General features: G+C 49.8%; 1 protein-coding gene across 2 annotated transcripts; it reads left to right on the top strand.

Moving 5' to 3' along the window:
* Positions 1–152: 152 nt before the first annotated feature.
* On the top strand, positions 153–23,614 carry ATIC (5-aminoimidazole-4-carboxamide ribonucleotide formyltransferase/IMP cyclohydrolase). 2 transcript variants are annotated; one of them, XM_075933956.2, is made up of 16 exons: positions 153–292; positions 2,959–3,085; positions 5,705–5,781; positions 6,975–7,041; positions 7,388–7,476; positions 8,547–8,698; positions 8,781–8,937; positions 11,792–11,917; positions 12,098–12,205; positions 13,267–13,352; positions 15,111–15,200; positions 17,326–17,454; positions 18,658–18,750; positions 21,793–21,975; positions 22,341–22,496; positions 23,272–23,614. In XM_075933956.2, the coding sequence occupies exons 1-16, from the start codon at positions 271–273 to the stop codon at positions 23,389–23,391; spliced, it is 1,782 nt and encodes a 593-aa protein (XP_075790071.2). In that variant the 5' UTR covers positions 153–270; the 3' UTR covers positions 23,392–23,614. The 2 variants fall into 2 exon arrangements, with proteins under 2 accessions (XP_075790071.2, XP_075790072.2); XM_075933957.2 differs by lacking the exon at positions 153–292 and adding an exon at positions 1,588–1,685.
* The last annotated feature ends 867 nt before the right edge of the window (positions 23,615–24,481 follow it).

Genomic DNA, 24,481 nt, shown 5'->3' on the forward strand with positions numbered 1-24,481 from the left:
GCCGGGGGCCGCCTGGGGAAGAGCCCGGGTGCGGGTCCGCTGGAGAGCGGGGGAGGCCCCGCTGCGCTGCCTGCCCCCGGGGCGCGGGACTGCTGCGGGCGGGGCGGGGCGGGGCCAGGCTGCAGCCCCGGGAGGTTCTGCGGCAGCGCAGGCCCCGCCCCCCCGCGGGTCCGCCCCTCACTCCCAGCATGCACCGCTCCTCTCCCGCGCCCGCTGCCTAGGGGCGCCCCGCGTGCAGCCCCCGCCCCCCAGCCACGCGCCGCCGGGAACATGGCCGCGAGGCAGCAGCAGGGTAAGGGCCGCGCGCCCGGGCCGGACAGGACAGCCGCAGCAGCCCGCGGGGGGGGGGGGGGGGGGGGGGGGGGGGGGGGGGGGGTTGCACGGCCCGGGCCTGGCACCCCTGGGCTGGGGGCTTCACACTATTTTCTTACCCACCCTGTTGAATAAAAAGGCTGATGCGAGGGACCCCACGTAATTCTGTCGTTTGACTCCAGTGTGAGCTCTGGGGGGCAGGAATGAGGGGTCTGGGGTGCGGGGGGGGGGGCTCTGGATTGGGAGGGGTCTGGGGTGCGGGGGGGCTCTGGATTGGGAGGGGTCTGGGGTGCGGGGGGGCTCTGGATTGGGAGGGGTCTGGGGTGCGGGGGGGCTCTGGATTGGGAGGGGTCTGGGGTGCGGGGGGGCTCTGGATTGGGAGGGGTCTGGGGTGCGGGGGGGCTCTGGATTGGGAGGGGTCTGGGGTGCGGGGGGGCTCTGGATTGGGAGGGGTCTGGGGTGCGGGGGGGCTCTGGATTGGGAGGGGTCGGCGGTGTAGGGGGGGCTCTGGATTGGGAGGGGTCTGGGGTGCAGGGGGGGCTCTGGATTGGGAGGGGTCTGGGGTGCGGGGGGGCTCTGGATTGGGAGGGGTCTGGGGTGCGGGGGGGCTCTGGATTGGGAGGAGTCGGCGGTGCAGGGGGGGGCTCTGGATTGGGAGGGGTCTGGGGTGCAGTGGGGGCTCTGGATTGGGAGGGGTCGGCGGTGCAGGGGGGGCTCTGGATTGGGAGGGGTTTGGGGTGCTCAAGGTGGAGGCAGGGGTTGGTCTCTTGGGCAGTGGTGCAAGGGGAGCACTGAGGCAGCTTCCTGCCTCTCCTGACACCGCAGACCAAGCTGTGCCCCAGAAGCAGCTTGTCTGACTCCCTAGCAGAGGCCCGCAGGCAGCTGTGCACCCACTCTCCCACCCATGGGAGTGTGGAGACAGTACTCCAGGCGGGGGCAGCGCATGGAGCCCCCCGGCCCCCCACCTGTCCTGGCCACTTCCGGGATGCAGTGAAGTCCGCAGCGCCAGGATAGGCAGGAAAGCTGCCTTAGCATACCCACTGGTCACCAGGCCACCCTACAGCAGCGAGACCCAGTGCTGGGTCCTGACCCAGGGTTTGCGATGTGACCTTGAATTAGCCTCACGCCATGACTGTTCAAATGGCCTTTAGGCCATGTCTCCACTAAGCACATAGGTCAGCAAAGCTTTTGTCGCTCTGGGTATGTGGGGCTTTTTCCACTCCCCAGAGCAAGGTAAGTTTTGCTGGCACCAATTCTTGTGTGCACAGGGCCATGTCAGCTGGAGATGCTTTCCCACTGGTATGGGTCCTGCCGCTCAGTCCTGGGGCTGGTTTTATGATGTTGGCAGCTGCAAGGGGGCTCGCATGGCCTTGGTTAGTAATTAGTATGAGATCTGGAGCAGAATAGAACCCAGATCACACGCTGGTAGCTATGCTGACCAGGTGAACAGGTGGTTTGGTTGTTGACTTTTAAAGTTATTTGGCTAGAAGCGGAAGGAGATACAGCTCGAAATACCCAGAAGCGCCTTTAGAATCCTGTGTAAAATGAATGCTTCCCTCCTTAGTATTACTTGCCCATTGATTTTCTGGGACCTGGTGTCCTCTCTTGGAAACATTCAGAGTCCACCTGAACAATCAGTTCTTCGGGTGTCGAGGGGTCTGCATGTGCAGATGCAAATCTCAGAGCAGGGCCTTTGTTAAGATCTTGGGATTAGGGCAGAGGACTGGGCCTGCATTTCCCCCACCCAATAGAAAATGCAAAATTTCTGATCGTAATTTGCTATGGAGCCCTAGGTGAGTAACTTAACCTTTTCCTTCTGTTATTTAGCCATCATGAAACAAAGATACACCTAGCAGTGTGTGTGTTAAATGCTCGTAAAGCATCTATCAAGTCTGGTGAACTTAGATTAGCACTGCTCATGACAGAAGCATCTGCTTTTGTTGCTACTCAGTGCAGACATTCTCTGATCCTGCAAACACATGCATAAAGTTACTCAGAGACAAATGCTCACAACATAAGCCTAATGATATCAGCGTGTTGGATCTGTAAACAATGGGTTGTTGGTGCCATTAATCTGCACTGCTAAGATAATAGATAAGACTTCACAATCATTATGCCCCACCTTTAATAAATCCATTCATAGACTCTGTTGTTCTTCCGCTATAAAGTTTCCAGTAGCGTTCACAAACCAAGTGAGATAAGCACGTGGCTATTTTTGTAAATATCCACAAATATTTTGGGTATTTTTCCAATAGCAAGCTGCTATTTTGGCCTTGTTTTTCAGTTGTGGACATTCAGTTCAAGTGCAAAAAAACCAAAACAATCGCACTTGTATGTTGCTCTTCCAGATGAAATTAGACTAGTCCCAATTTTGTTTTCATCTAGTAGCCAACATAGCGTCCGAGAGTACAAGCAAATGTTTCATTATACTGTTAGATTTTGGAGTTACTTAGCCAGGCAGCGGACTCAGTCGGTATTTGGACACTCAGTATGACAGGAGTGATTTCTAGATTTGATTTCAAAAATCAAGTTTAGTGAGGTTATTCTCAAGTTTGGCCTCAAGTCTGTTACATTATGCAGTGTGGTAAAGGGGAAACTCCACCAGTGTGTTACCAGAATGTTTGCTCTCTTCTCTTCTCCCCATAGCGTTATTCAGCGTCTCAGACAAGACGGGCCTAGTGGAATTTGCAAAATGTCTCAGCTCTTCTGGGTTGGCTTTGGTTGCCTCTGGAGGAACAGCAAACTGTCTTAGAGAAGCCGGTCTGAATGTGAGGTAAGAGCTCTCTCTTGGGGTACATCTGCACAGCACAGTTATTTCAGAATAAGCTATTCCAGAATAGTTATTCTGAAATAGCTTATTTCGAAATAGCACGTCTACACTGCAGGGAAGCCTCAAAATGAGTCCGAGGCAGGCTTCCCAATGTAGACGTGCGACCTGGCATTAGAGCCCCAGGAGGAATAACTTAGAATGGCCCTGGTTAGGGGCTATTTCGAAATAGCAGCAGTGGAGCGTCTACACACGCCTTATTTTGAAATCGCTATTTTGGAATAGGCGTTATTCTTCATAGAATGAGGTTTGCAGAAGTTGGAGTAAACCCTCCATTATTTTGAAATTATTTCAAAATAATGAAATTGCTGGGTAGACGCTTGCATAGTTATTTGGAATAATGGCCGTTATTCCGAAATAACTTTGCTGTGTAGACGCACCCTATAAAACCTCCTGAAAACAAATTGCTTGGTTAGTTCATTGACGTTGGAAGAGATGGGGAGGGGGAAAATACCGTTTAAAAGCAACGAGACACAGCGTCTGGCTCCTTGGCTGGAAGCTGACTGATTGAGTCCAAAGAAGGTTCATGCAAGGGAATGTGTGTGGTGTCTGGTGGGGGGAAAAGAAGGTCCCTGCAATCCAGGTGGTCCTGGGTTTTCCCTGATCCGGTTCCTCTCCCCTGAGGTGAAATGTTATCTTGAAATCTGAAATCGGGCCCTAGCCCCAGCTCAGACTGGTCTCTGCCCCATCTTGGATAATAGATGAGCCACAGAGTAGAAATGCTTCAGGTTTTATGGGGATTTGGAGGTTTTCTGCTCTCAACCACCCTTACGGCCGAGACTAACAAATTGCCTGAAAACAGTGGCCAGGCTTGTCGCAAGTGGCAAGAGAGTGCCCTTCGTGTTCGGGAGGCCAGCATGGTTCACCCTTGAGGGCCCTGCATTGCCGAAAGTGTGAGGGCTCCTCTGTTGAAAAGGGAGGCGTGCAGAATCACTCGCCAGCTTGTCCTGTGCTTTGAGGAAACATTTTGATTCTGAGAAACTCTACGTGGAGACGGTCACGTTAGTCTCCTTCCCTCCCCAGTGTTCTGTTCCTTCTCATGATCAGCAGTCATGAGGCGAAGGAGTTGGGAAAACAAATTCATTGTTTTCGAATGCGTTCGCTACGGCTAGCTTTGAAGACCTGGGTAACAGCGGGGGTGGGGAAGGCGCATTTTGCAGAAGGAACGGCGCTGGTAGGGATGTCAAAAATGTGTTTGTTTAAAAATGTGCCATGTAGCCGCTGCAAATCCCAGCAGTTACACCCACTGCAGGCTCGGCAGTATACAGTTTAAATAAGCTTTATATTGCAGAGACCCCAGCGCCTTCTCCCTTTGTAGCCAGCTCCCAGGGAATCCCTGCCAGGCCTGCTCCCAGGGAGCCAGCTTGTAACCTACAGCGGGGGGAGCTGGGCAGGGGCTGCTGCGTCCGGCTGGCCAGAGCAGCCCCTGCCTGTCATGGGCCCCCCAGGCTGGAGCAGCCTCCTACCAGGTAACTGGAACAGGTAAGCCTCCCCCATTAACGGTGAGGCTTACCACTTAACTGGTTAACCATTTACATCCCTAGGTGCTGGTACCTTGAATTTCTGTCTGTGAGCCGAAAAATAATACCTACCTTGCTGGACTGAGTCATATTCCCCACATAATTTTTCTTTTAAGATTGATCTCACAGCTCCTTTGTATAAGCTCTTATTAGATTATCTAGTCCGTGTCTTCTGTCTTAAATAAAAAACACAACATCAATAGTGACTTTATTTTTGGTCAGTCACGGTGCCTTGGCTTTTGCTGCACTCGGTTAGTTCACTGTAAAAGCCCATTCACAAAATAACTGCGCGGAGCCGCTTAATTGGACTACAAAAAATACATGCTTTGTTTTCATTCGTGGGAAGAGCAGATGATGCCCATTAGAATGATTGATTTATTTTGGGAGCCGCTCGTTGTGTTGGGAGGAGTGGATTTGAAGCAACGTTCTTCCTCTTTTGTGCTGCATTGGATGTAGGTTTTACATAAAATATGGATTTAAATGTGGGAAATGGGTTAAATTGCGGAAGAGCGTTCAATGAGCATTCCTAGTGTGTTTCTGCTCATCACAGTTGCTTCTAGGAATGTCTCGCTAGTTAGTGTTGAGAGATACAGGCGTAATGGAACCGTCACCCCTACCAACCTTAACGCGGAAGTGTTTCCAGAAGACACCCTGTTCTGAAAGGTCTATCAGCCCTTCACAACAAGGCTGCAATAATGGATAAAAGCTGAGTCTTGTGATACACGAATAACCTAGCTATCACGCCTTTCCTCTGCTCCAGTCTTGTGAATGTACAGGGTACACGAATCATTCTCCCGTTACACCATGGTTGGAGAGGGAGAAGTCATGATTTTCCTCTGTGCAAAGTCTAATTTTTGGCTTTCCTAGTCTTGGGTCTCCCTTTAAAGTTTGAAGGTTTTAGGGCCTGACCCTCCTCCCCTTGCAGCCAATGTGAAAACTCCCAATTGATTTCAATGGGACCGGATAACGCCATGAATGAACATACTGGGTGACCACTCCGGCTTGCCACGCACTCATTGCAATGTTTTGTTTTCCCCTGGACCAGAGACGTGTCTGACCTGACCGGATTTCCTGAAATGCTGGGGGGGCGTGTGAAAACCCTGCACCCCGCAATCCATGCTGGTAAGTTGCTGCTGGCGTGCTTCCATTTTGAAACGGAAATTGGAGGGGGGTGGGGCGGCTTGCAGGATGGCCCCTCCGGGGATGAGGTGGAAGAACTGGGGAATGAGGCCTGATGAGGGTGCAGGTCACTCAGTTGTAACCCACTTGCCGTCAGCAGGAGCTGCATCGTTAGGATGCGTGGCACTTAGACCTAGCATCCTTCCTCCCAGGATGCTCCTGTCACTTCAGCGACAGGGAGGGATTGTTCCCTGAGTAGGAGCCTGCCAGGAGGGTCTTGCCTGTGCAATGGCAGTCCCTCTCTGTAGCTGAGGTTTGTCCTCGAGGAACGGGCTTGGCATCCTGGGAGTAGCACTTGCCCGCTAGGAGAGGACTTCGCCCGGATTTCAGCGGGGAGCAGAGCTTCTCTGCTCTGAAAGCACCTGAGAGTGGAGACCTTCCTGCCGCGCCGTGTGGCTTCCGTTGCAGACTCCTAGTAGACTGAATGGCTCTCCACTGAACTTGGCCCGTAGATGGATGTGGCTGGCAGAACGAGGTCCCAGGGCAGCTTCGGCTTTGGCGAGTGATTCCCGCACTCTGTGAGCGTCACTGGCTCCTTGTGCGTTGCGGCTGATTTGCGCTCTGGCTTTTGGAAGAGCTCTGGTTCTTTGGCCAGTCCACCCAAGGAGCCGTCTGCGGCTTTATCTCCTATTGCAGCACTTGGGATCTGTAGGGTCGGACCCATCGGCCATCTTCTTTCACACTCTTAAGAAGACTGGAAAAGTAGGGTCTCTTCAGGGGAGCTTCCGTTCTGGATTCCTTGCACATCTTGTTCACCTGTCTCCTTCTGTTCCAGGCTCCATTTTACCTCCTCATTTGTTTTAGTGGTGTTGGGTCATGGGTCTCTTTTTTTCCTCCTTACCTGTACACCAAAGCCTTTCTGGACAGCTCCCGTATTTCAAAATTCCGTGCAGTTGTTCTGTGGCAGTTGTGTTCGGCCCGTGGAGTTCTCCTGGGATTTAGAACTGGGACATCTATTAGTGACATTTGAGCAGCCAGAAAGCCAATACGATGTGACTTTTGCTGCTGCTGTTGTAATTTACACACAATCAGAATGTGCTTATGGAATTCCAATCTCTGGTAAAACATTTCTGAAGAAAGATGCTGAGACCATTTTAATTATCCGTTGTTAAAAAACCTATTGTTTTTGTAACTAGGAATCTTGGCTCGTCATATTCCAGAAGATGAAGCGGATATGGACAAGCAGGAGTTCAACCTCGTGCGGTAAATGTCTGATTACGCGGCACATTTAACCACAGATCATGAGACATTTTCAGGGGTGCAACCTTTGAGAGCTTAGAAATATGGGGAAGCCCAAATGAATGGCATTTGGTGAAGTGTGACAGCCTGGAAGATGGAAGGCTTATTTTAAAAATGATTAGCCCGGTGGAGTTAATCACTGGAAGAATTTAGCAAGTGGATTCTCACTCACTCGAATGTTTTAAATCAAGAAAGGAATGGGTCCTAAAAAAAATTATGGTGGGAACAGCTGAGCCTAACTTGTCTGCCCTACTTCTTGATGAATGACCCACGCTTTACCCCCCCCCCCCCCCCCCGCTTTCAATTCCAGAGTTGTGGTTTGTAACCTGTATCCTTTTGTGAAGACCGTGTCTTCTCCAGATGTCACTGTACAGGAGGCGGTTGAAAACATCGACATCGGTAAGTCCCTGGGAAACTATTATGAGAAACCTTTCACTGAAGGCTGGTGTGATACCAGTGGGCAAAGTGATAACTGAAGAAAGACATTGATCTCGGATCTGGTTGTGACCTCTCCCCCTCTTCCAGGGAGATGTCATGCATCCATAATGCTCTGCAGCCGGGATGATGACGGTTGTTACTCGTTGAGTCCTTTTTCGGTTGATCTGTACGACTGTGTTTCTTCTGGCAATTGCCAGCTGAGGACAGACGTATGTTGACTAACTTGGGGTGACGGGATGTAATGTGGGATGCTTTTGAGGAATGGAATCCTGAAAATAACGTGGATTTCTTCTAATTGATTGAGCCGTGCTATACAGCTGATGGAAGAGTGCGGCTTAGCTTGTTGAAGCAGCATGTGTGTATGAAAGGGGGGTTATTTATAAGTGGCAAATTGGGCAGATTTCCTTGCAACTTAGAGATCAGGTGAAGTGTTTTCCCAGAGCACACATCAATACAGTGAAATATAGGTGCTTTGGAGAAGAAAAGTGACAGTTAAAAGTACCAAGAAGCATCACTAGTCATTCCATTGCAAGGAACAGTTACACATTCAGGGGCTTGTGTTTGTACACAGTTTACTCTCTTGTGAAATTTGGCGGGACCCTTGATTTGGTGCTATGTAGGGAGGGTGTGGGAAGGAGAATTTCTCTCTGATGTGCAGTTCTGTGCCTCATGTTAGTAACTAAGCTGACAGGACTGGCTTTGCCTTGTTCAGCATCCCATGAAAAGACAATAATTCAGAATCTCTCCTATCTGGTCACCTTGTGGTCTCTCGCAAGGTTCGGGCTTCTTGTGTGAGCCAAAGTATATTAATAGCTGAGCGCAAGTGGGTTTAAGAAGGAAAGATGATTTCAAAGCTTATACACAGGACCGTTTGTATAGGATTTTGAGATCCTCACGTGTAGAATATTAGTAGAGAAGGGAGCCGCGAGCCCTTAGGTTGATGCTTCTGGTTTAGGGCTAAGAGGTGGGGTGCTAGGTATTTTGGATATGGAAGAGAAGTGTCCCACACTTCTGGGTTTCTTTTTTGGCAGGAGGAGTAGCCCTCTTACGGGCTGCTGCGAAGAACCACGCCCGCGTGACGGTCGTGTGTGACCCCGCCGATTACACCTCTGTAGCTGAAGAGATGAAGGCCTCTCAAAGCCAGGACACCTCCTTGGAAACCCGGCGTCATCTGGCACTGAAGGTCTGTCGTGCCTTAGAACAGCGCGGGGCTCTCTGAGGAGAGTGCCGTGGAAACCCAACCATCTTGCCTCGTCTGTCCTCAGGCTTTCACCCACACTGCGCAGTACGACACGGCGATCTCCGATTACTTCAGGAAAGAGTACAGCAAGGGGGTCTCCCAGCTTCCTCTGCGGTACGGCATGAACCCCCACCAGACCCCTGCGCAGCTCTATACGCTGAGGCCTAAGCTTCCTCTGACGGGTAAGAAAGCCGGACTGGCTAAGCGGCCGCAGCTGAGCCCGACCTGTGGAAAACACGTTTTGGATTTTGAATTGGAAATGCCTCCCTGAGCTGTGCCCTGTGGCTTTAAAAGGGAAGCATTTGGCTGTGTGCTCCCCTGTAGAACTATGGGATGTCCAGAGAGAGTAAGATTGGTGCTTGATTAGTCCTGCCTGAGCCTAGAGCAATATATGTATTTATTTTCCTAGGGTCAGGCAGAACCAGTACAATGCCTGCCTCATTTGCTAGGATTTTTTTACTTGTACTTTTCTGTGTTTCATTATAGAGGGCTTCGGTTTTATGCTTTTCCAGCTAGTTCTCTGCAACAGTTTTCTTTCCCTATCCCCATGAGCAGGGCTCGACAAATCATTGAATCTACTCGCCCGTGGTGAGTAGATTTCAGCCGGTCACCCCGTTCACCGGCGGCACGTGCATGCGCAATGTGGGTCTTGCGCATGCGCAGTGCGGGGCTGGCGAGTAAGTTTCGCTGCCATTTTTCAAGGCCTGCTCATGAGAGTGGAACATACAAAAAACAATTAGGAATTAAATAAATCCTAGAAATGGTCTAGACCAGGGTAGGTGATAAGTGTCCCCTGGGCCGGACACAGTTCGCCAGGTTTAGCTCCTGCTGAGCTGCCAGATGCTTTATTTACCTTTGTGTCCGCAGGTACGGCTGTTCACAGCTCCCGTTGGCTTCAGATCCTGGCCAATGGGGAGCTGCGAAAAGCAGTGTTCCAGTCCACACCGCTTCCCGCAGCTCCCATTAGCTGGGAACGCTGATCCGTGGCCAATGGGAACTGCGAGCGGCTGTCCCCGAGGACACATGTGTAAATAAAGCATCTGCCCACTCCTGGTCTAGACCCATTTACCAGGTGGAGATGGTAAAATTGTTAATAATGATCCAGCAAAGGCAAGAGTGTTTGATAAATATTTCTACTCTGTCTTTTGGAAAGAAGTAGAATGATGCACTTGAAGTACTCACGTCTTGAAAGATTTGTTTCCATTACAGAAGTATACTTGTTCTGTGGCATGATATTTGCTTGGGGACTGACGTGTCTTGCAGTTACTTAGTTCGAATGCCACACCACAAAGGCCTCTAAGTAAGTTTGTTGCTGAGTAAGAAGCACTTGGCATTAAATGAATGAACAGAGCGAGAGACTGGAGCTGTCATGAGGAAAATTGGTGTCTACAGTCTCTGTTTGTTTCGGCAAGTTTGACTGTAATTTCATATTAAAGAATACAGCCAGAACTGGTGTAAATCTTCGCTCTTCCAGGACTGAGTTGCAGCAGCTAATTTGTCCTAACTTATTACTAAAATCAAGGAAGAAAAATCTTTTATCGTTTCTTAAAATGTTCTTTGTTGTCTTATTTATTGCCCTTCTTTTCTTCTCGGTCTCCAAAATTTCTCCCAGCAGTTACTTTCATTTCTTTCTCTGGTGAATCCTTTAATACAGACAGCTCTTCTGTTTCATGCTGTTTCAGATAGTTTTCTGCTGCTCTCCCTTATCCTCGTGATAATAGCATGACCCTCTTTTGTTTTGTCTCCCCGTAATTGTGTTTGCAGTGTCTCTGTTTGGAAGATCTGGCTGTCATGTCTCATCATAGGCAGTATGCTAGTTAAGAAATGGTCCTAATGACATTTCCTTGTAGTTTTAACTGAATGCCCTCTTAGGAGACTCACGCGCAGGAGTTGGAAGCCGATTTGATAGCAAATCTGCCTTGCACGTCTGCAGATTAATGTTAGTTTCAGGTGTCCATGCCTCCATCAGGAACACCAGAATAACTTTTTCCCTATCCTCCTACTCCAGACACAGGTGTTTCTCTGTGTGTATAATTTGGAGTATGCAGGTGGCGTGATAGTATTAAAATACTTAGGGGTTGTTTCGCATTTTTGGTGCTGGGAGCGATTGTGCTTTTCGTCTGATTTAGCATTTCTGATTCAAGGTCTGGAGTAAGTGCTTTGCTGAGACGCATTTGCTTAACTTTACCTCAGTATGTAATCCTGCAGCAGTCAATTGGACAACTTGTGTGTTTAAGTTAGATGCAAAATTAAGTACTTTACTGAATGGAGGCCATATTGGCTTAGTTAAAAAGAACCCGTGGTTTTTTAAGAAGACCCACCATAGAGGGAACAGAAATTACTGTATTTAAATAATGTATTCCCATGGTCCTTAATTACTTCTGTGACAAGGACCCCACACTGCTAGAATTTAGAGAGCCAAAAATAGGTAGGACTGTTTTTGCTCGTTTACATGTGGGGAAACTGAGGTACGGGGCTTGTCCAGAGGCAGGAATTGACTCTCCTGCCCCCCTCGTTTTCCTGAGTCCTTGCCCAGTGTGCTAACTGCAGGGCTGTCCTTGTTGTGGGAGTCCTATCGAACCTTGAGCTTCGTTCTGTGCGCTCAGTGCTGTCCACTGTGCCAGGCAACCAGTTCGTTCTTTCCTTACCTGCTCGGTGTGCCTAAAAGAAAACAGTGGTGGCCTTGTTGTAACGGCCAATTCTATGCATAGCTGTTTCAATTTGAAATCACTTGCAGTGGGCGTCCCCGCTGTACGTCCAAGATCCATTCAGAAAAAGTGGACGTATAGTGAAAGGACGTCAAGCGGGGAATTTTTTTCCCCGCGGCTGGTTTCCATTTGCGTGAATCGGTCTGTAGTTTTTTGGCGTGACGGAAGAGCAGAGAATGGGAGGACTTAAACCAGAACAGTTCCCGCAAGCATGCGGAACCAACGTATCCTGGGGCGACTTATAGCGGGGACGCCCTGTACTCCGGGTTCGGGCTCCGTGGGGAGAGGGGCTTTCACCTTTTCACATGCCTTTATGATCTCTGTGTAGTTCTGAATGGCTCCCCTGGCTTCATCAACCTATGTGATACCCTGAATGGTTGGCAACTGGTGAAGGAGCTGAAGCGGGCGCTGGACATTCCTGCAGCAACCTCCTTCAAACACGTCAGCCCTGCAGGTAAGAGGGGATCGTCTTGCTAGTCGGCTTTTGGAAGGAACGAAGACTCCTCTGTTCTTGGAATGCTACTGCGGCGCCTGACTTCTCCCCCTTTAATAGACCCTGGCAGCGGTGTAGCTATGAAAGCATTGGGACCAGAATATAGTTCTCACTTCGATCTTTGCCGGTTGCCTCCACCAGGTGCCGCTGTGGGGCTGCCGCTCACCGTGGAAGAAGCTCAAGTCTGTATGGTGCACGATTTGCACAAGAGCCTGACGCCTTTGGCCACTGCGTATGCACGAGCAAGAGGTGGGATGGCACGTCCTAAAATAACTTGTGCAAAGAGCAGAGAAGAGCATTCTCCTGAACAATGTGTCGGGGGTTCACTGGTTCTTCTCTTAGCAAGCGCAGGGTGATATTTACAAGATCCTGGTAGTTCTTGTATGTTAGGTTTTTCTCCAGAAGGTCTAAACTCAGATTAATGCACTATCCAGGTGCCTCTCCTGGAACGTAGATTCAAATCAGAATGGGCTCTCAAGTCAAGGTGAGCTTAACTAGTTCAACCGCATCTTGTTTTCACTTTAGATATCTAAGAACGCTTTTTCCGGTGTTTGCCGGCAGAATCGAGACAACCAGAGAACTGGATCAGATGCCCTCAGCCCTCAACTGTGCTTGGGAGCCTGTTGAATCATTCCCACAGAAATCTTTTCTCCCGCTTGTTTATTTCATATTTGGGTTAAAAGTATAGACAGCAACCAGAAAAAGGAAGGCTAAAAATCCGTTTGCCCCTTCTCAGAGGCTCAACTTTCAGCTCCTGATATTTTGATGTCAGTTTCTCATTGTCCTTCATATTCCAGGAAAAGCAAGGTAGATAAAATCTCAACTGTGGTGGTCATTGTTTATGTAAAACATTACTACATGACTGCCATTTGATTAGGATGGCTAGGTTGTTGCTGATTAAAACTGAAGAGCATTGACCTTACTGAATGGGAAGTCTCCACAATGCCCTCTGGTGTGATTTGTCTCTGGTTTTAATGAGCACTAATTCATGACAGATACAATACAAAATCATTGTTATACATTTCTGCCTCTGGTTTCGCTTAGAAAGGTCAGTGTTCCATGAGACGTTCATTACAGAAGCTTTGCAGGTGAGAACGCGGAGGAGGAAAACGTGAACCTACAGAAATATTTTAGGGTGTGTTTTTTACGGTAGAAAGACTGGCTGAGACTTTTCCTTCGGATTCTTCAGTGTCCCTTTCTTCTGCTCTGTGATGAAATTAGCAAACTCTGACTTCAAACTGAGTCATGAAGGGGTGGGAGGGTTTGCATGGGGGCGGCGGATGAATCACTCTCCTGACCTTCTTTTGCAGGTGCTGATAGGATGTCTTCATTTGGTGACTTCATCGCCCTCTCTGATATCTGTGATGTCCCTACAGCTAAAATCATTTCCAGAGAGGTTAGTAAAAGAACAAGTTATCCTGCAGTGGTGCATAGCTCTTGGTGAACTGATTAGTCATAATGGCTTTTCCAAGTCATACTTTTTTTTTGTTAGTCCATTTTTTGTTTCTGTTCTTTTTATTTATTGGTCCATTCAGGTAACTTCATATCCTGGGTGCAGAATTTATACCTGTGTTGATTTTTTTTGCCCCATCTGTTGTTGTAAGTATAGCTCATATGCAGTCAGTGGTGGCAAATGTGAAAACTGAACAAACTACTAACTTCTAAGGCAGGATCATACTTCACCGCTTAAGCAAGTCATGGAACTCCTGTTTGTGTAACAGATAATTACTCCTATAGTAACAGAAAATTAAACAGTTCTGATGGCACAAAAGAACAACCAGACTGGGTCAGACCAAAGATCTATCTACAGGCAGCCCCCGACTTGCAATGTGATCGGTTCTTGGGGAAGCTTCGCAAGTCGGAGGCATCGTAATTTGAACCCTCATTTACGATAGGTGTCATGCACTATCGTAAATGCGGGCCTAGGACGTAAGTCGGGTGGTTTGGGCCCCTTCCGCACTTACAAAAATGGTTGTAAGTGAGGGGGTCGGAACTCAGGCGGTAGCATCTCAGGGGTTTCCTGTAGTCCAGTGTCCTGTCTTCCAATGGTGGCCCATACCAGATGCCCCAGAGGGCATGTACAGACCAGGGAATTATCAAGTGATCCTCCCCACCGGTGGGGAATTGCTAGTAGTTCTACAGCTGCCTGTCTACTTCTCCCTGGGAATGTGAAGTGGATTTCTAGATTGCTACTTACCAATGGGCTAAGCTCACAGATCTGCAGTGCTTCTAATTCTGCGGGGTTCACCATTGCCTATGTTACCGAGCCTTCTCGCACATGCCACTACAATAGAAGCATCTGTGAGTGCGAAGTTAAATCAGTCAGTCAATACTTAACAGGTGGGTGTTAGCATTTGTTCTGGGCTGAATTCTGTGTCACTGAGGGTTGTCTAAAAAGGGAAGAAAGTAGCCCTGATGAAAATAAACCACCTTTGTCAGTTTTTAATGTGGTTTGGGGCAGCATTTGGTCATTATATGAGTCCTCAACGTATCCTTTGCCGCAAGGAATGATTTTGAAAGTGGGGTTTCTTTGTCGGTCAGTCTCTGACCAGTCAAAGCATTAGGTCCAAACGGTGTTGCTCCAAATATACGTACCACTTCCCTTGTGTAAACCAGGGTTTGATGCTCTTAGAAAAGGAACTCTGCCAACTGCAAAAAACCCACCATCTCTTCTGACCCCAAGATTCACAAAGGTACCAGGACTTTGATCACTTTGAACGTCAGAGAGGCTCACGTAACGAGAACGTGATACACACCTTACTTCTGTACAGTAGGCATGACAAGCCACCTGCTTCAAATAGGGACAGAATGAATTCATCCACAGGAAGTGTGTGGGGGAAGTGTTCCACTGCCTTCCACGGGGAAACCACACACTCCTGTTGTCTGTGGCTCCTAACCACGGTGATTGTGTCCAGCAAGCCCAGAGCAGCTGAGACTCCGATTGTCCTTGAACGGCTTAGTCTCCTCTGCAATGCTAGTTGTGCGAGTGTTTGCAGGTTTGATCCCTTCCGGTCCCCATCCAAAAAGTCTGCTGAAGTCCAGTGACTCTTGCTGGCTTCAGCTCAGGCCTCTCATTTATTTCTAATGACAGCCTCTGAAATTGGATATGAGTGTTGTTCTTTCTCCCGGGCGCTAACGTGTGGGTGTGTTGCAGGTGTCTGATGGTGTGGTGGCACCCGGCTATGAAGAGGAAGCGTTCAAAATCCTCTCGAAAAAGAAAAATGGGGCTTACTGTATCCTCCAGGTGGGTGTTCTCCGTGTTTTGGGATATTGATGATCTCAGAAAGTAGCCTTCCCATCCCACCCAAAGCTCCATCTCTGCTCCATTTTCATGATAAGCTGCTTTTTCTGTTCCCCTCTCTCCATGCCGCTTGGAATTTTTTTTTTATACAAACCACGGAGTGTACAGCGCTCGAACGACACACCGGTAGGGCCTGGCCCGAAGCCCACCGCACACCGTGTAATGCTCCTGCTCAGCTCCTTGGGCTGGGATTCAGGTTGAGATCAGATTCCTGCAGGGTCTAGAATTTCACAGAGGGGCATGTCCGCGAAGGTAGGAGCTTGTATTTAACAGGGAACTTTGTGATGTCTCTCTCCACTGATTCTTGTGATGACGTGCACGTTAGTCACAGCACTTTACAGAAACACAATTCCAGGACGGCTCTCCGTTTTGCTGAAACCTCTCCCCCCCCCCCCGCCCCCGCCTCCTTGTTCCTGACACTCAGCTACTCCTCCCCTGTCATCTGTGAAATTCACCAGCTTTGTCATTAATAATGGAGATGCCCATAATGAGCAATTGGTTACATCAGCGCATGTGGACTTTTAAAACAACAAAACAATGTCTGTGTGATCTTGAAGTCAATTTCTCAGTAAGGCCAAAGACAGCGACAAGCCGTTTTTTAAGAGATACATTTGAATCCCATGTGATGAGGAATGCGCACACTGCAGGCCGTTTGTCCCCGATGGGACTACGTGATTCCATGGTATGTTGGTAACTCTGCGTGTCAAATATTTAATACAATACTGCCAGATCATGCAAATTTACCATCCCCATGCTCACATGAGACTGTAAATTCTGCCAGTTTCATTGTGGATTCTTGAGGAGGTTTTATACTGTACCTGGGTAGTTCCTATCCCATGCACAGGTGAGCTAAGAACCTAAGTAGCAGCATGTGGCCAGGTCTCCCCAGCAGCAGGGTAGTCTAGTGGTTAGGCCCCGGAATCAGTTAACGGGAAAGGGATGCAGACCCCTGTCGCTGGTGCCCCAGGACTAGGAACTCCAGCCCGCTATGTTAGTACAGTCCTTAAGTTTGGGGCGTGGTCCCAAAAGTCCAGATTTCCCCTCTTAGGGAGGTTTCTAGCAGCTCCCTCTCCCCCTTTGTCCCAGGGCAGGTGGGGTTGGAGTTTTACTGTTTCCTGGGGCTGGCCAGCTGAGCGGGCTCTGGCCCAGGTCCTGCAGACTGCGGAACCACGCTCCTGTCTCCTCGCTGGTCAGCCCCTAACTGAGCCAGGCTCCTTCCTTTTATCCTCCCGCCAGGCCTGGCATTGGCTACAGGTAAAGTGGGGTGGGGCTAGCTGAGCCCGAAGGCTTTATCCTCCCGCCAGGCCTGGCATTGGCTATAGGTAAAGTGGGGTGGGGCTAGCTGAGCCCGAAGGCTTTGTTTAACTCCGGTGATGCCAGGCTGCCTCTCTTCACTCCCTCCCACAGCACATACGGAATTCCAAGGGTTACTAACCAAGGATCGCTCGAAGATGGCTCAGGCGCTTCAGGGCAAGCAGGAATGAAATTACAGGCTGTCTTGGAGGCTGGTTCTTCCCAAGTTTAATCAGTTTTGCAGGGATGGTAACTGGTAAAGCTCCAGTGTAGGAGAGCATCAATCTCGGCTTGTCACTGACTTCCCTGTGGAGATACATTATGCTTGGTGTTTGAGTTAGGGTTCGAGTGGAAGGACAATGCACATTCCCCGAGCCTACCCTATGCTGTATCTATGCCCCTTCAAAGGTGGGGGAAGTCTACAAAGGTGGCTGCCCTCTTCTTGGGCGTGGGCAGCTCTGTGCGGGTCCTTTCTGCATGTGGATCTTTATGGGTCATAGTCATCCCTATCCTCTAAACATCCAGTGAGCCTGCTCCTCTCCCCTGTCTTCTCCCTTGGAGTGATACTTCCTACTCTGGTGCTAATAAATTGGTGCTGCAGTTTGCTGGTACTACCTGTGTTTTGGCATCCCGTCCTCGTACCCCGCCTCTCTTTCGGATTGTGGAAACAATTGACGTTTCTGTCAAGCAAACTCCTGCAGGAAGTCCGACTTGAGAGGGCCGTTGCTGGGAGTTGGATCGGAAAGTTCACTACTTTCTATTTGTCTGCTTTCAGATGGAGCTGGATTACGAGCCAGATGAGAACGAGGTGCGGACTCTCTTTGGTTTGCATCTCGCGCAGAAGAGGAACAATGGTGTTATTGACCGCTCTCTGTTCAAGAACATCGTTAGCAAAAACAAAAATGTAAGTGGAAGGGAATTGGTGAGAGGTGAGCTTGGGCGAACTGGTGGGCTCCAGTCAGGAGAGGAAGTGAAATTCTGTTGTACGTGACCTTACAATGTTCTGGCAGAGCGTAAGTGGCTGTCAGCAAAATCTAGTCATGCAAACAGAGCCATTGTCTTCATTGTAGCTACTGAGTAAAAGAAGTTCTTTATTGTTCATTATCGAGATTGTAAGTGGGAAGCTCTTTAAATGTTCATAGTTCCACAGCCATATGGTGAAGAAACCATTGTCATTCCAAGTCACAGTTTAGTAGTCTCCTTTGTTGGCATTGCATTGTGTAAACTGCTAGACCACTCTTCCATTTGCAGATGGTTTCCACATTACCAGTGGGCACGTTAGCTCCATGTGTTTTAAATGTGTTCTGCTTTCACGCTGTAAAATAGCAGACACATATGAATGTAGAAACAGTCAAACACGTCGAGGTGAGTTGAATAACGTGGCAAATGGAAAACAGTTTAACAAATTAGTAGCGGAACGAGTGTAAAATAAAATTGACAAGCTTTTCAAGCTGTGGTCTTGGTCGGGCAGATACGTAAGCACACGATTAGCTTGGACCACGTGAGTACAGGTTGAACCTCTCTAGTCCAGCACCCTAGGGACCTGATTAGTGCCAAACCAGAGAATTTAACGGATTGCAGGTCAGTCTTTTCTAGCAGCATTACCAACATTTCCACTGCTTACTGAGTGCTGAGAAGACATTGAGGAATTAGAGTTAAAGAACAGCACAGAACATTGAGAGCCAGGACTGGGGGTTATAAACAAACTTTACGGGACTGCGGGAAATTTGGCCACACCCATGATAAGTGGACATCCGGCTCACTAAAATGCCGGACCATGGATTTTTCTGGACCAGAAAGTGCCAGATTAGAGAGGTTTGCCCTGTGGTGAATTCATCTGAACAACTCACCTGTGTAGAGTTAAGCAAGTGCATGAATAGTTTCAGGATTAGGGACCATGTTTGACTGTTGGGACCTGAGTGTAGGGTTGGTTTGGGCTACAAAAACTGATGACATTAGTAGACCATCAGATCGGTTAGTTGTCGTCATTTAGTACTGTATAAGTATATGCAGTAGTTCTGGGTGTGCTGGTGTAGAGCCAATAGCAGAATGTTACAAATCCCGTGTAAGTAAGCAGTCCATTCACTATCCCTTTCCATTGTTTCAGCTGCCGGAGTCTGCTGTCCAAAATTTGATTGTGGCCACCATCGCTGTCAAGTACACCCAGTCCAATTCGGTTTGCTATGCTAAGAACGGTCAGGTAACCACACAGCACAGCTTCACGGGAGTACACTCAGCCAGAATGGCCGCTAATACGTCTTGTCAGGTTCCAAGTGTAGAGAGTATCATGAGCTTTTGTGGGTGGCCCTCCCCTCGAGATCATCTCATCTGAGGAAGTAGGCTTGGCCCACAAAAGCTCAGGATACTAGATATATATTTGTGTCTCTCTAAGGGGCCACAGGACTGCTCATTGTGTTTAACGTTACAGACTCACATGGCTACCCCTTTGGGACCATACCAGTAAGTTCATTATGAACAAATGATAATTGGGTGTCAACCCAGATCTTTCCTTTACTCTTTGAGGGAGGTGTGTTTTATGCCTTTGGGGAAAGGTGAAGTCCTTGCATCTGGAGGAAGGAAAAGGCAAACGATCCATCTCTTTCTACGCTGCCTTTGGCGTATCGCTTTCACATCTGTTGCCGTCTCACTGAGTCGGAAAGTCTGAGGCGTTAGCCAGGACCTGCAACACAGCATCTCCACCACCCGTCCTCCACGCTAGCAAGGCTGGTTAACTCTTCAGTCAGGTCTCTCCGCTGCCAAGAGTTGTTTGTTCCCTCCCCGCAGCCTCTTTCTGAGCGGCCTCTGCTTTTTCCCCTCAGCCAGCTTTTCCTCTGCTGGGCTTCATCTTTCTTCAGGCCTGGCTTGCCCTCCAGGTGGAATAACCAGCCTCTTACGCCTACATTCACCCTTTCCCCTCCAGTTTGGGGCGCACAGTGCTTCTGCGAGGCGCCTAAAATCAGTGGACATGGGGCACCCACCGGTCCATAGCATTTGTGCCTCCATGCCCATCTGTAAAATGGGACTAACAGCATTGCCAGTAGTGCGGTGGGGGTCTTTCTTGGAGGACTGAGAGAGCTCAGATACTGCAAGGATGGGGGCCACATTAATATCTCAGACATACAGACACACACACAACTGAAGGGTGTGGGGCCAGCAGCAGTAAGCCCGGGCCGAGTCTCGCCCTGTGTGCGAATGCCCTCAAAGAACCAGGCTACACGGGACAGCCAGCGCACAACTACACCACCTAGTCTGTCGTTTTGTGCTGTGTCCTGATAGCATGCGACTCAGTGGCTTTTGCGCCAATGACTTCCCAGCATGCTCTTCTGTGTGATACCAGTGTTTCAACCCCCATGTGGACCAGGGGGAGGGGCGCTGCTCCTGGGGGTGCGAGTGACATACCCAGCAGAAAGCAGGAGTTGTTGGGGCCGGAGTGGGCAGGATTTGTGACTAAAGCCACGTTGCAAAAGTGCAACGGGCCCTCTGGCTTGCGGGGAGATGGAGAGGGCAGCCCTTTCAGCGGGTGGCTTTTTAGTGCTAGTTCAATATCGCCCCATCGTGGCATATGGAGGTGTGGGGTTAATGGCCCACTTAGCTAAGCAGTGCAAACTGCTGTCAGGACCAGAAGAGTCTCCAAAGTTTGAACTCCAGGATGTACCGAGCTGGAAGGAAAAAGCTCTCTACTGAGTGAGACATCGCACTGGCTACACTGCCTCTTTCATCCTCGGTGGCTGGAAAAGTCCCGTTTCAAATGTTGCTCCTGGAAGAAGTATTCCCGGGGGCCCGGTTTGGTATTAAACAGCAATCCCGCTAACTAAGGGCTAGGCTTAGCATGCAGCTATTTTTAACCTCCCTTCTGGCAGCTGGCAGAACAGGAAGAGTGTTGGCAGCTGCAACATTTTGCTGTTTCAAGGGGAGCCCTGATGTGAGAGACCAGCTGTCCAGTGTGAATACTTTATTTTTCTCCTACTAAGATTGGGGCTTATTTGCAATGGGCCAGACGTTGCATCTAAGCTCTCTAGAGCGGTCTCTACCATGCCGATCACGGTGGCATTGGAAAGATCACACTCATGTGGGTGGTCTGGACACAGACCTGAATTCTCTTTCCCAAAACGGGGAGGATGGCAAGAATCCTCACCCGCCCTGTTCATTCCTGTCTTTTTAGATGAAAGCCAAACCTACATCAGACCTTTTCGTGGTTCGGCAGTTTCACTCCCTTGGCAGAAAGTGCTAAATTTTGCACGCCGGGTTCCACTTGTCCATTTCTCCAGCTCTCGGCACGCTAACTATCCAGTCCGTGACTAGGGCGCCTAGGTGCTATGGTAGCACAAATAATAACCAGTAACCAGCACGCACTGAGTGAGTGTGACACACAAACATCCTTATGGGATCAGGTAGGCTTTGTGTCTGAGATCTAGCTGATTGAACAAAAGTAAGAGAACATAAGAATGGCCAGACTGGGACAGACCAAAGGCCCATCTAGCACAGTGTCCTGTCTGCCCAGAGTGGCCAATGCCAGATGCCCCAGAGGGAGTGAACAGAAACAGGGACTCATCAAGTGATCCCTCTCCTGTCATTCATTTCCAGTCTCTGACAGACAGAGGCTAGGGACACCATTCCTGCCCATCTTGCTAATAATTATTGACAGACCTATCCGCCATGAATTTATTTAGTTCTTTTTTGAACCCTGTTACAGTCCTGGTCTTCACAAAGTCCTCTGGCAAGGAGTTCCACAGGTTGACTGCGCTGTGTGAAGAAATTCTTTTCTGTTTGTTTTAAACCTGCTGCCTATTAATTTTGTTTGGTGACCCCCTAGTTCTTAGGTTACGGGAGCAAGAAATGAGTAAATGTGGGGTGGGGAATTAAGGTGTAAGTAGTTGAACCTGGAGAGACGTAAAGATATTTATGGACAGAACCTGTTCTCCTCAGCAAGGTGCCAGTCCTGGTTACTTGTGCCCATCCTGCTTCTTGTTGTGCATGGGTAAAAGTGCTCTTGGAGAACCCCATTCCGGAGGCCTGGTGGAGTCCTAAGTACTGGGATCTGTCCCGAAGGCAGGATGAAGGGCTGAGGTATTTTTAGGGCAATCACCACCATCTGGGGACGGACTCTGAGGCTGTTCTCTGCCCTCGTGAAGGAAGGGCCCCCCAGAAGCTGTGTGTCTCTCTAATTGCTCTGGGATTAGTGCCGCTCGCATAAAGGCCCCAGTGCAGAGATGGGCGCATTCATTACCGTGTTCTGCTTCAGGTTATCGGTATGGGGGCAGGCCAGCAGTCCCGCATCCACTGCACGCGTCTTGCCGGCGACAAGGCGAACCACTGGTGGCTCAGACACCACCCCCGTGTGCTCGCCATGAGGTTCAAAGCCGGGGTGAAGAGGGCAGAGATCTCCAATGCCATCGACCAGTATGTCACCGGGACCATCGGCGAGGTAACGGGCCAGGACTTTCCCTCACCGCGAGCCAGGCTCTGCTGATGCGGAGCTTCCGGTGGGAGCCGTGTTGACAAATATACAGGGTAGGGATTCCTGACTCCTGAGGGGGGCCTGTTCCTTAGTCCCTCCCCCCCCACTCCCTTCATCCCAGTCTGGCATCATAGCGCCTGATTTTCTGTGAGGGAGAGGAAGAATTCCTTGTTTTCACCATGCTAAGCGTGCTTGCACTCTTAGCCCCTAGGACGCCAGGGGTAATAACCGGGGCCGGATTAGGGTTTTTTGCTTAGTGAGGCCAATGTCCATCTGCTGAAGTCATTGTCTAGAGGGGGAAACCTGTGTGAAAATAATCTGTGCTCCTGCAGGGTGAGGATCTGGTTAAGTGGCAGGCCGTGTTCGAGGAGGTTCCCGCCCAGCTAACGGAGGCGGAGAAGAAGGAATGGATTGGCCAGCTTGATGCCGTCTCCCTCAGCTCGGACGCTTTCTTCCCTTTTCGGGATAACGTGGACCGAGCTAAACGGGTAAGGCCGTGGGGAGGCCCGGGCGTCAGGCTGACATGAGGGAATGCCTGGGTGCTTTGTTTCCGAGCTAATTCCTTGCACTGAAGAATGTTCCGGCATTTTATACACATTGTCCTTGAAACGGGCTGACTAGAACGACTGAGTTCTAAGGGAAGTGTTTTCTGGAGCACCGGTTCCCCGTGGAGCTGGGCCCGATAATCGCCACTGACATTGGCCAGGAGTGGGTAAAATATGGCCCGGGGGCTGAATCTGGCCCTCCAGATCCGCTGTGCCACGATACCATGGGCATGCAGCGTCCCACGGCTCAGCGGGATCCTCGGACAGACTCCCTGCCTGCCGCAGCCCCACATGTGTCTCCCCTTGGGGTAGAAACCATCTTCTTCTACTGTGGCTGTTTAGCCCCCAGCGCTGTGGGGTTCTGGTCCATATCTAGGACTCCTAGGGTCCGTCTATATCTGCGGCTGGCCCCTGCCAGCTGATTCAGGCTAAGGGGCTCTCTAATTACAGCACAGATGTCCCAGCATGGATCCTGTGGGGTGAGAGGGTCCCAGACCTCAAGCCTGGAATTCTATACTGCAGTTAAACATCCTCACAGCCCGGGCCGGCCATGAGTTTTGAATTGCACCGCAGGCATACAGAGCGAGTTTGGGGGTGGACGATCTGAACTAGAGCAGAGCAGGAGCCTGCGCAGGTTGTACCCTGCTTCGTGGCTTCGCTGTGCAGTTCCTTTTGCTTTTCATCTCTTAACCTTTTGCTTCTCCCAATCTTTGTCCAGAGCGGAGTCCAGTTCATTGCTGCCCCCTCTGGCTCAGCTGCCGACCAAGTCGTGATCGAAGCATGCAACGAGCTGGGAATAACTCTCATTCACACCAACCTGCGGCTGTTCCATCACTGACTCCACCCTGGGCTGTCATGGCCGGTGGCTGTCACTCACTCCGCACAAGCCGCGGCCGTAATGTCACCGGTTCAGCCTGGAAACCCAGCCTGCCCATGGGGTAGAGTATCCTGGACTCATCCAGAAACAAAGCCCCTGCCGCTGGCTGCAAATGAAAGCAAGAAGAAGTTGATTCCCACAAAGGAATAATTTCTTTAGAAAATAAACCCGCAGTTCCCCACTGTTTTAAGTGTGTTTTTGGGAAAAGAGGCTTCATTCTAGGAGGTAAATTTTACAGCCAGATTTTACCAGTTTGCTAAAGAGCTGGTGAAACACGAGGGAAGTCTGTCTGCTTTACAGCCCCATTTGTAAGGAATTGATAAAAATCTGTGTTACTAACTGAAACGACACAGATTACCTATGGGCCAGCAGCTTTTTCTCAACATGTCTGAACCACTATCCTCTCTCTCTACTGAGCCTATGTTATCGGCCCTGTATCTAAGGTTCAAGGTCAGTACACCAAATCCAGCTGTGGAGGAGTTTTTGCCGCAGGGCAGGGTGCTGAATTGCTATCTTAGAGGTGAAAGGGGAAACACCAGTTCTTGTCAATCTGACATGCTTGGCTCTCGTACCAGGAGACTTCAAATCAGATTTCCTACATCGGTATCTAGGCTAGAAAGACTTCGGTTCTGAGGTGTCCAGTTTACTTCCTGCCAGAGCAGCCAGCTTCATTCCCTGCCCTGTTTTTGTGGGCACTTTATCCAAGCGGGTTTGAAATGAGCAAAGCAAGGTGGTTTCAACTAGTGGAGTGTAGTAAGAGACCCTGATTAGTCTGTGCTTTCCCTCACTGCGTTGTGTACCAACATACGCCTGGTTATGCTGTCCTCCTAGCAGCTGCTACCCATCAGTTCTCCCAAGCAGGGTATCATGTTCCCCGAGTTACGGTCCTACAGCTACAACATGGACCCCTGCATGCCCTGAGTTCTGCTACTCTGCTCTCACAGCTCTGATTGGTCAGTATTAATGAGACTAATGGCGGGAAGGGTGGTCAGTGCCATACCTTCTGCTACCGTCTGCTTGGAGGCTTGTATCAAGACAGGTTGAGCCTGTT

The sequence above is a fragment of the Pelodiscus sinensis genome, chromosome 7 (genome assembly GCF_052426305.1).
Source record: "Pelodiscus sinensis isolate ZL-2025 chromosome 7, ASM5242630v1, whole genome shotgun sequence".
NCBI classification, from domain to species: domain Eukaryota; kingdom Metazoa; phylum Chordata; order Testudines; family Trionychidae; genus Pelodiscus; species Pelodiscus sinensis.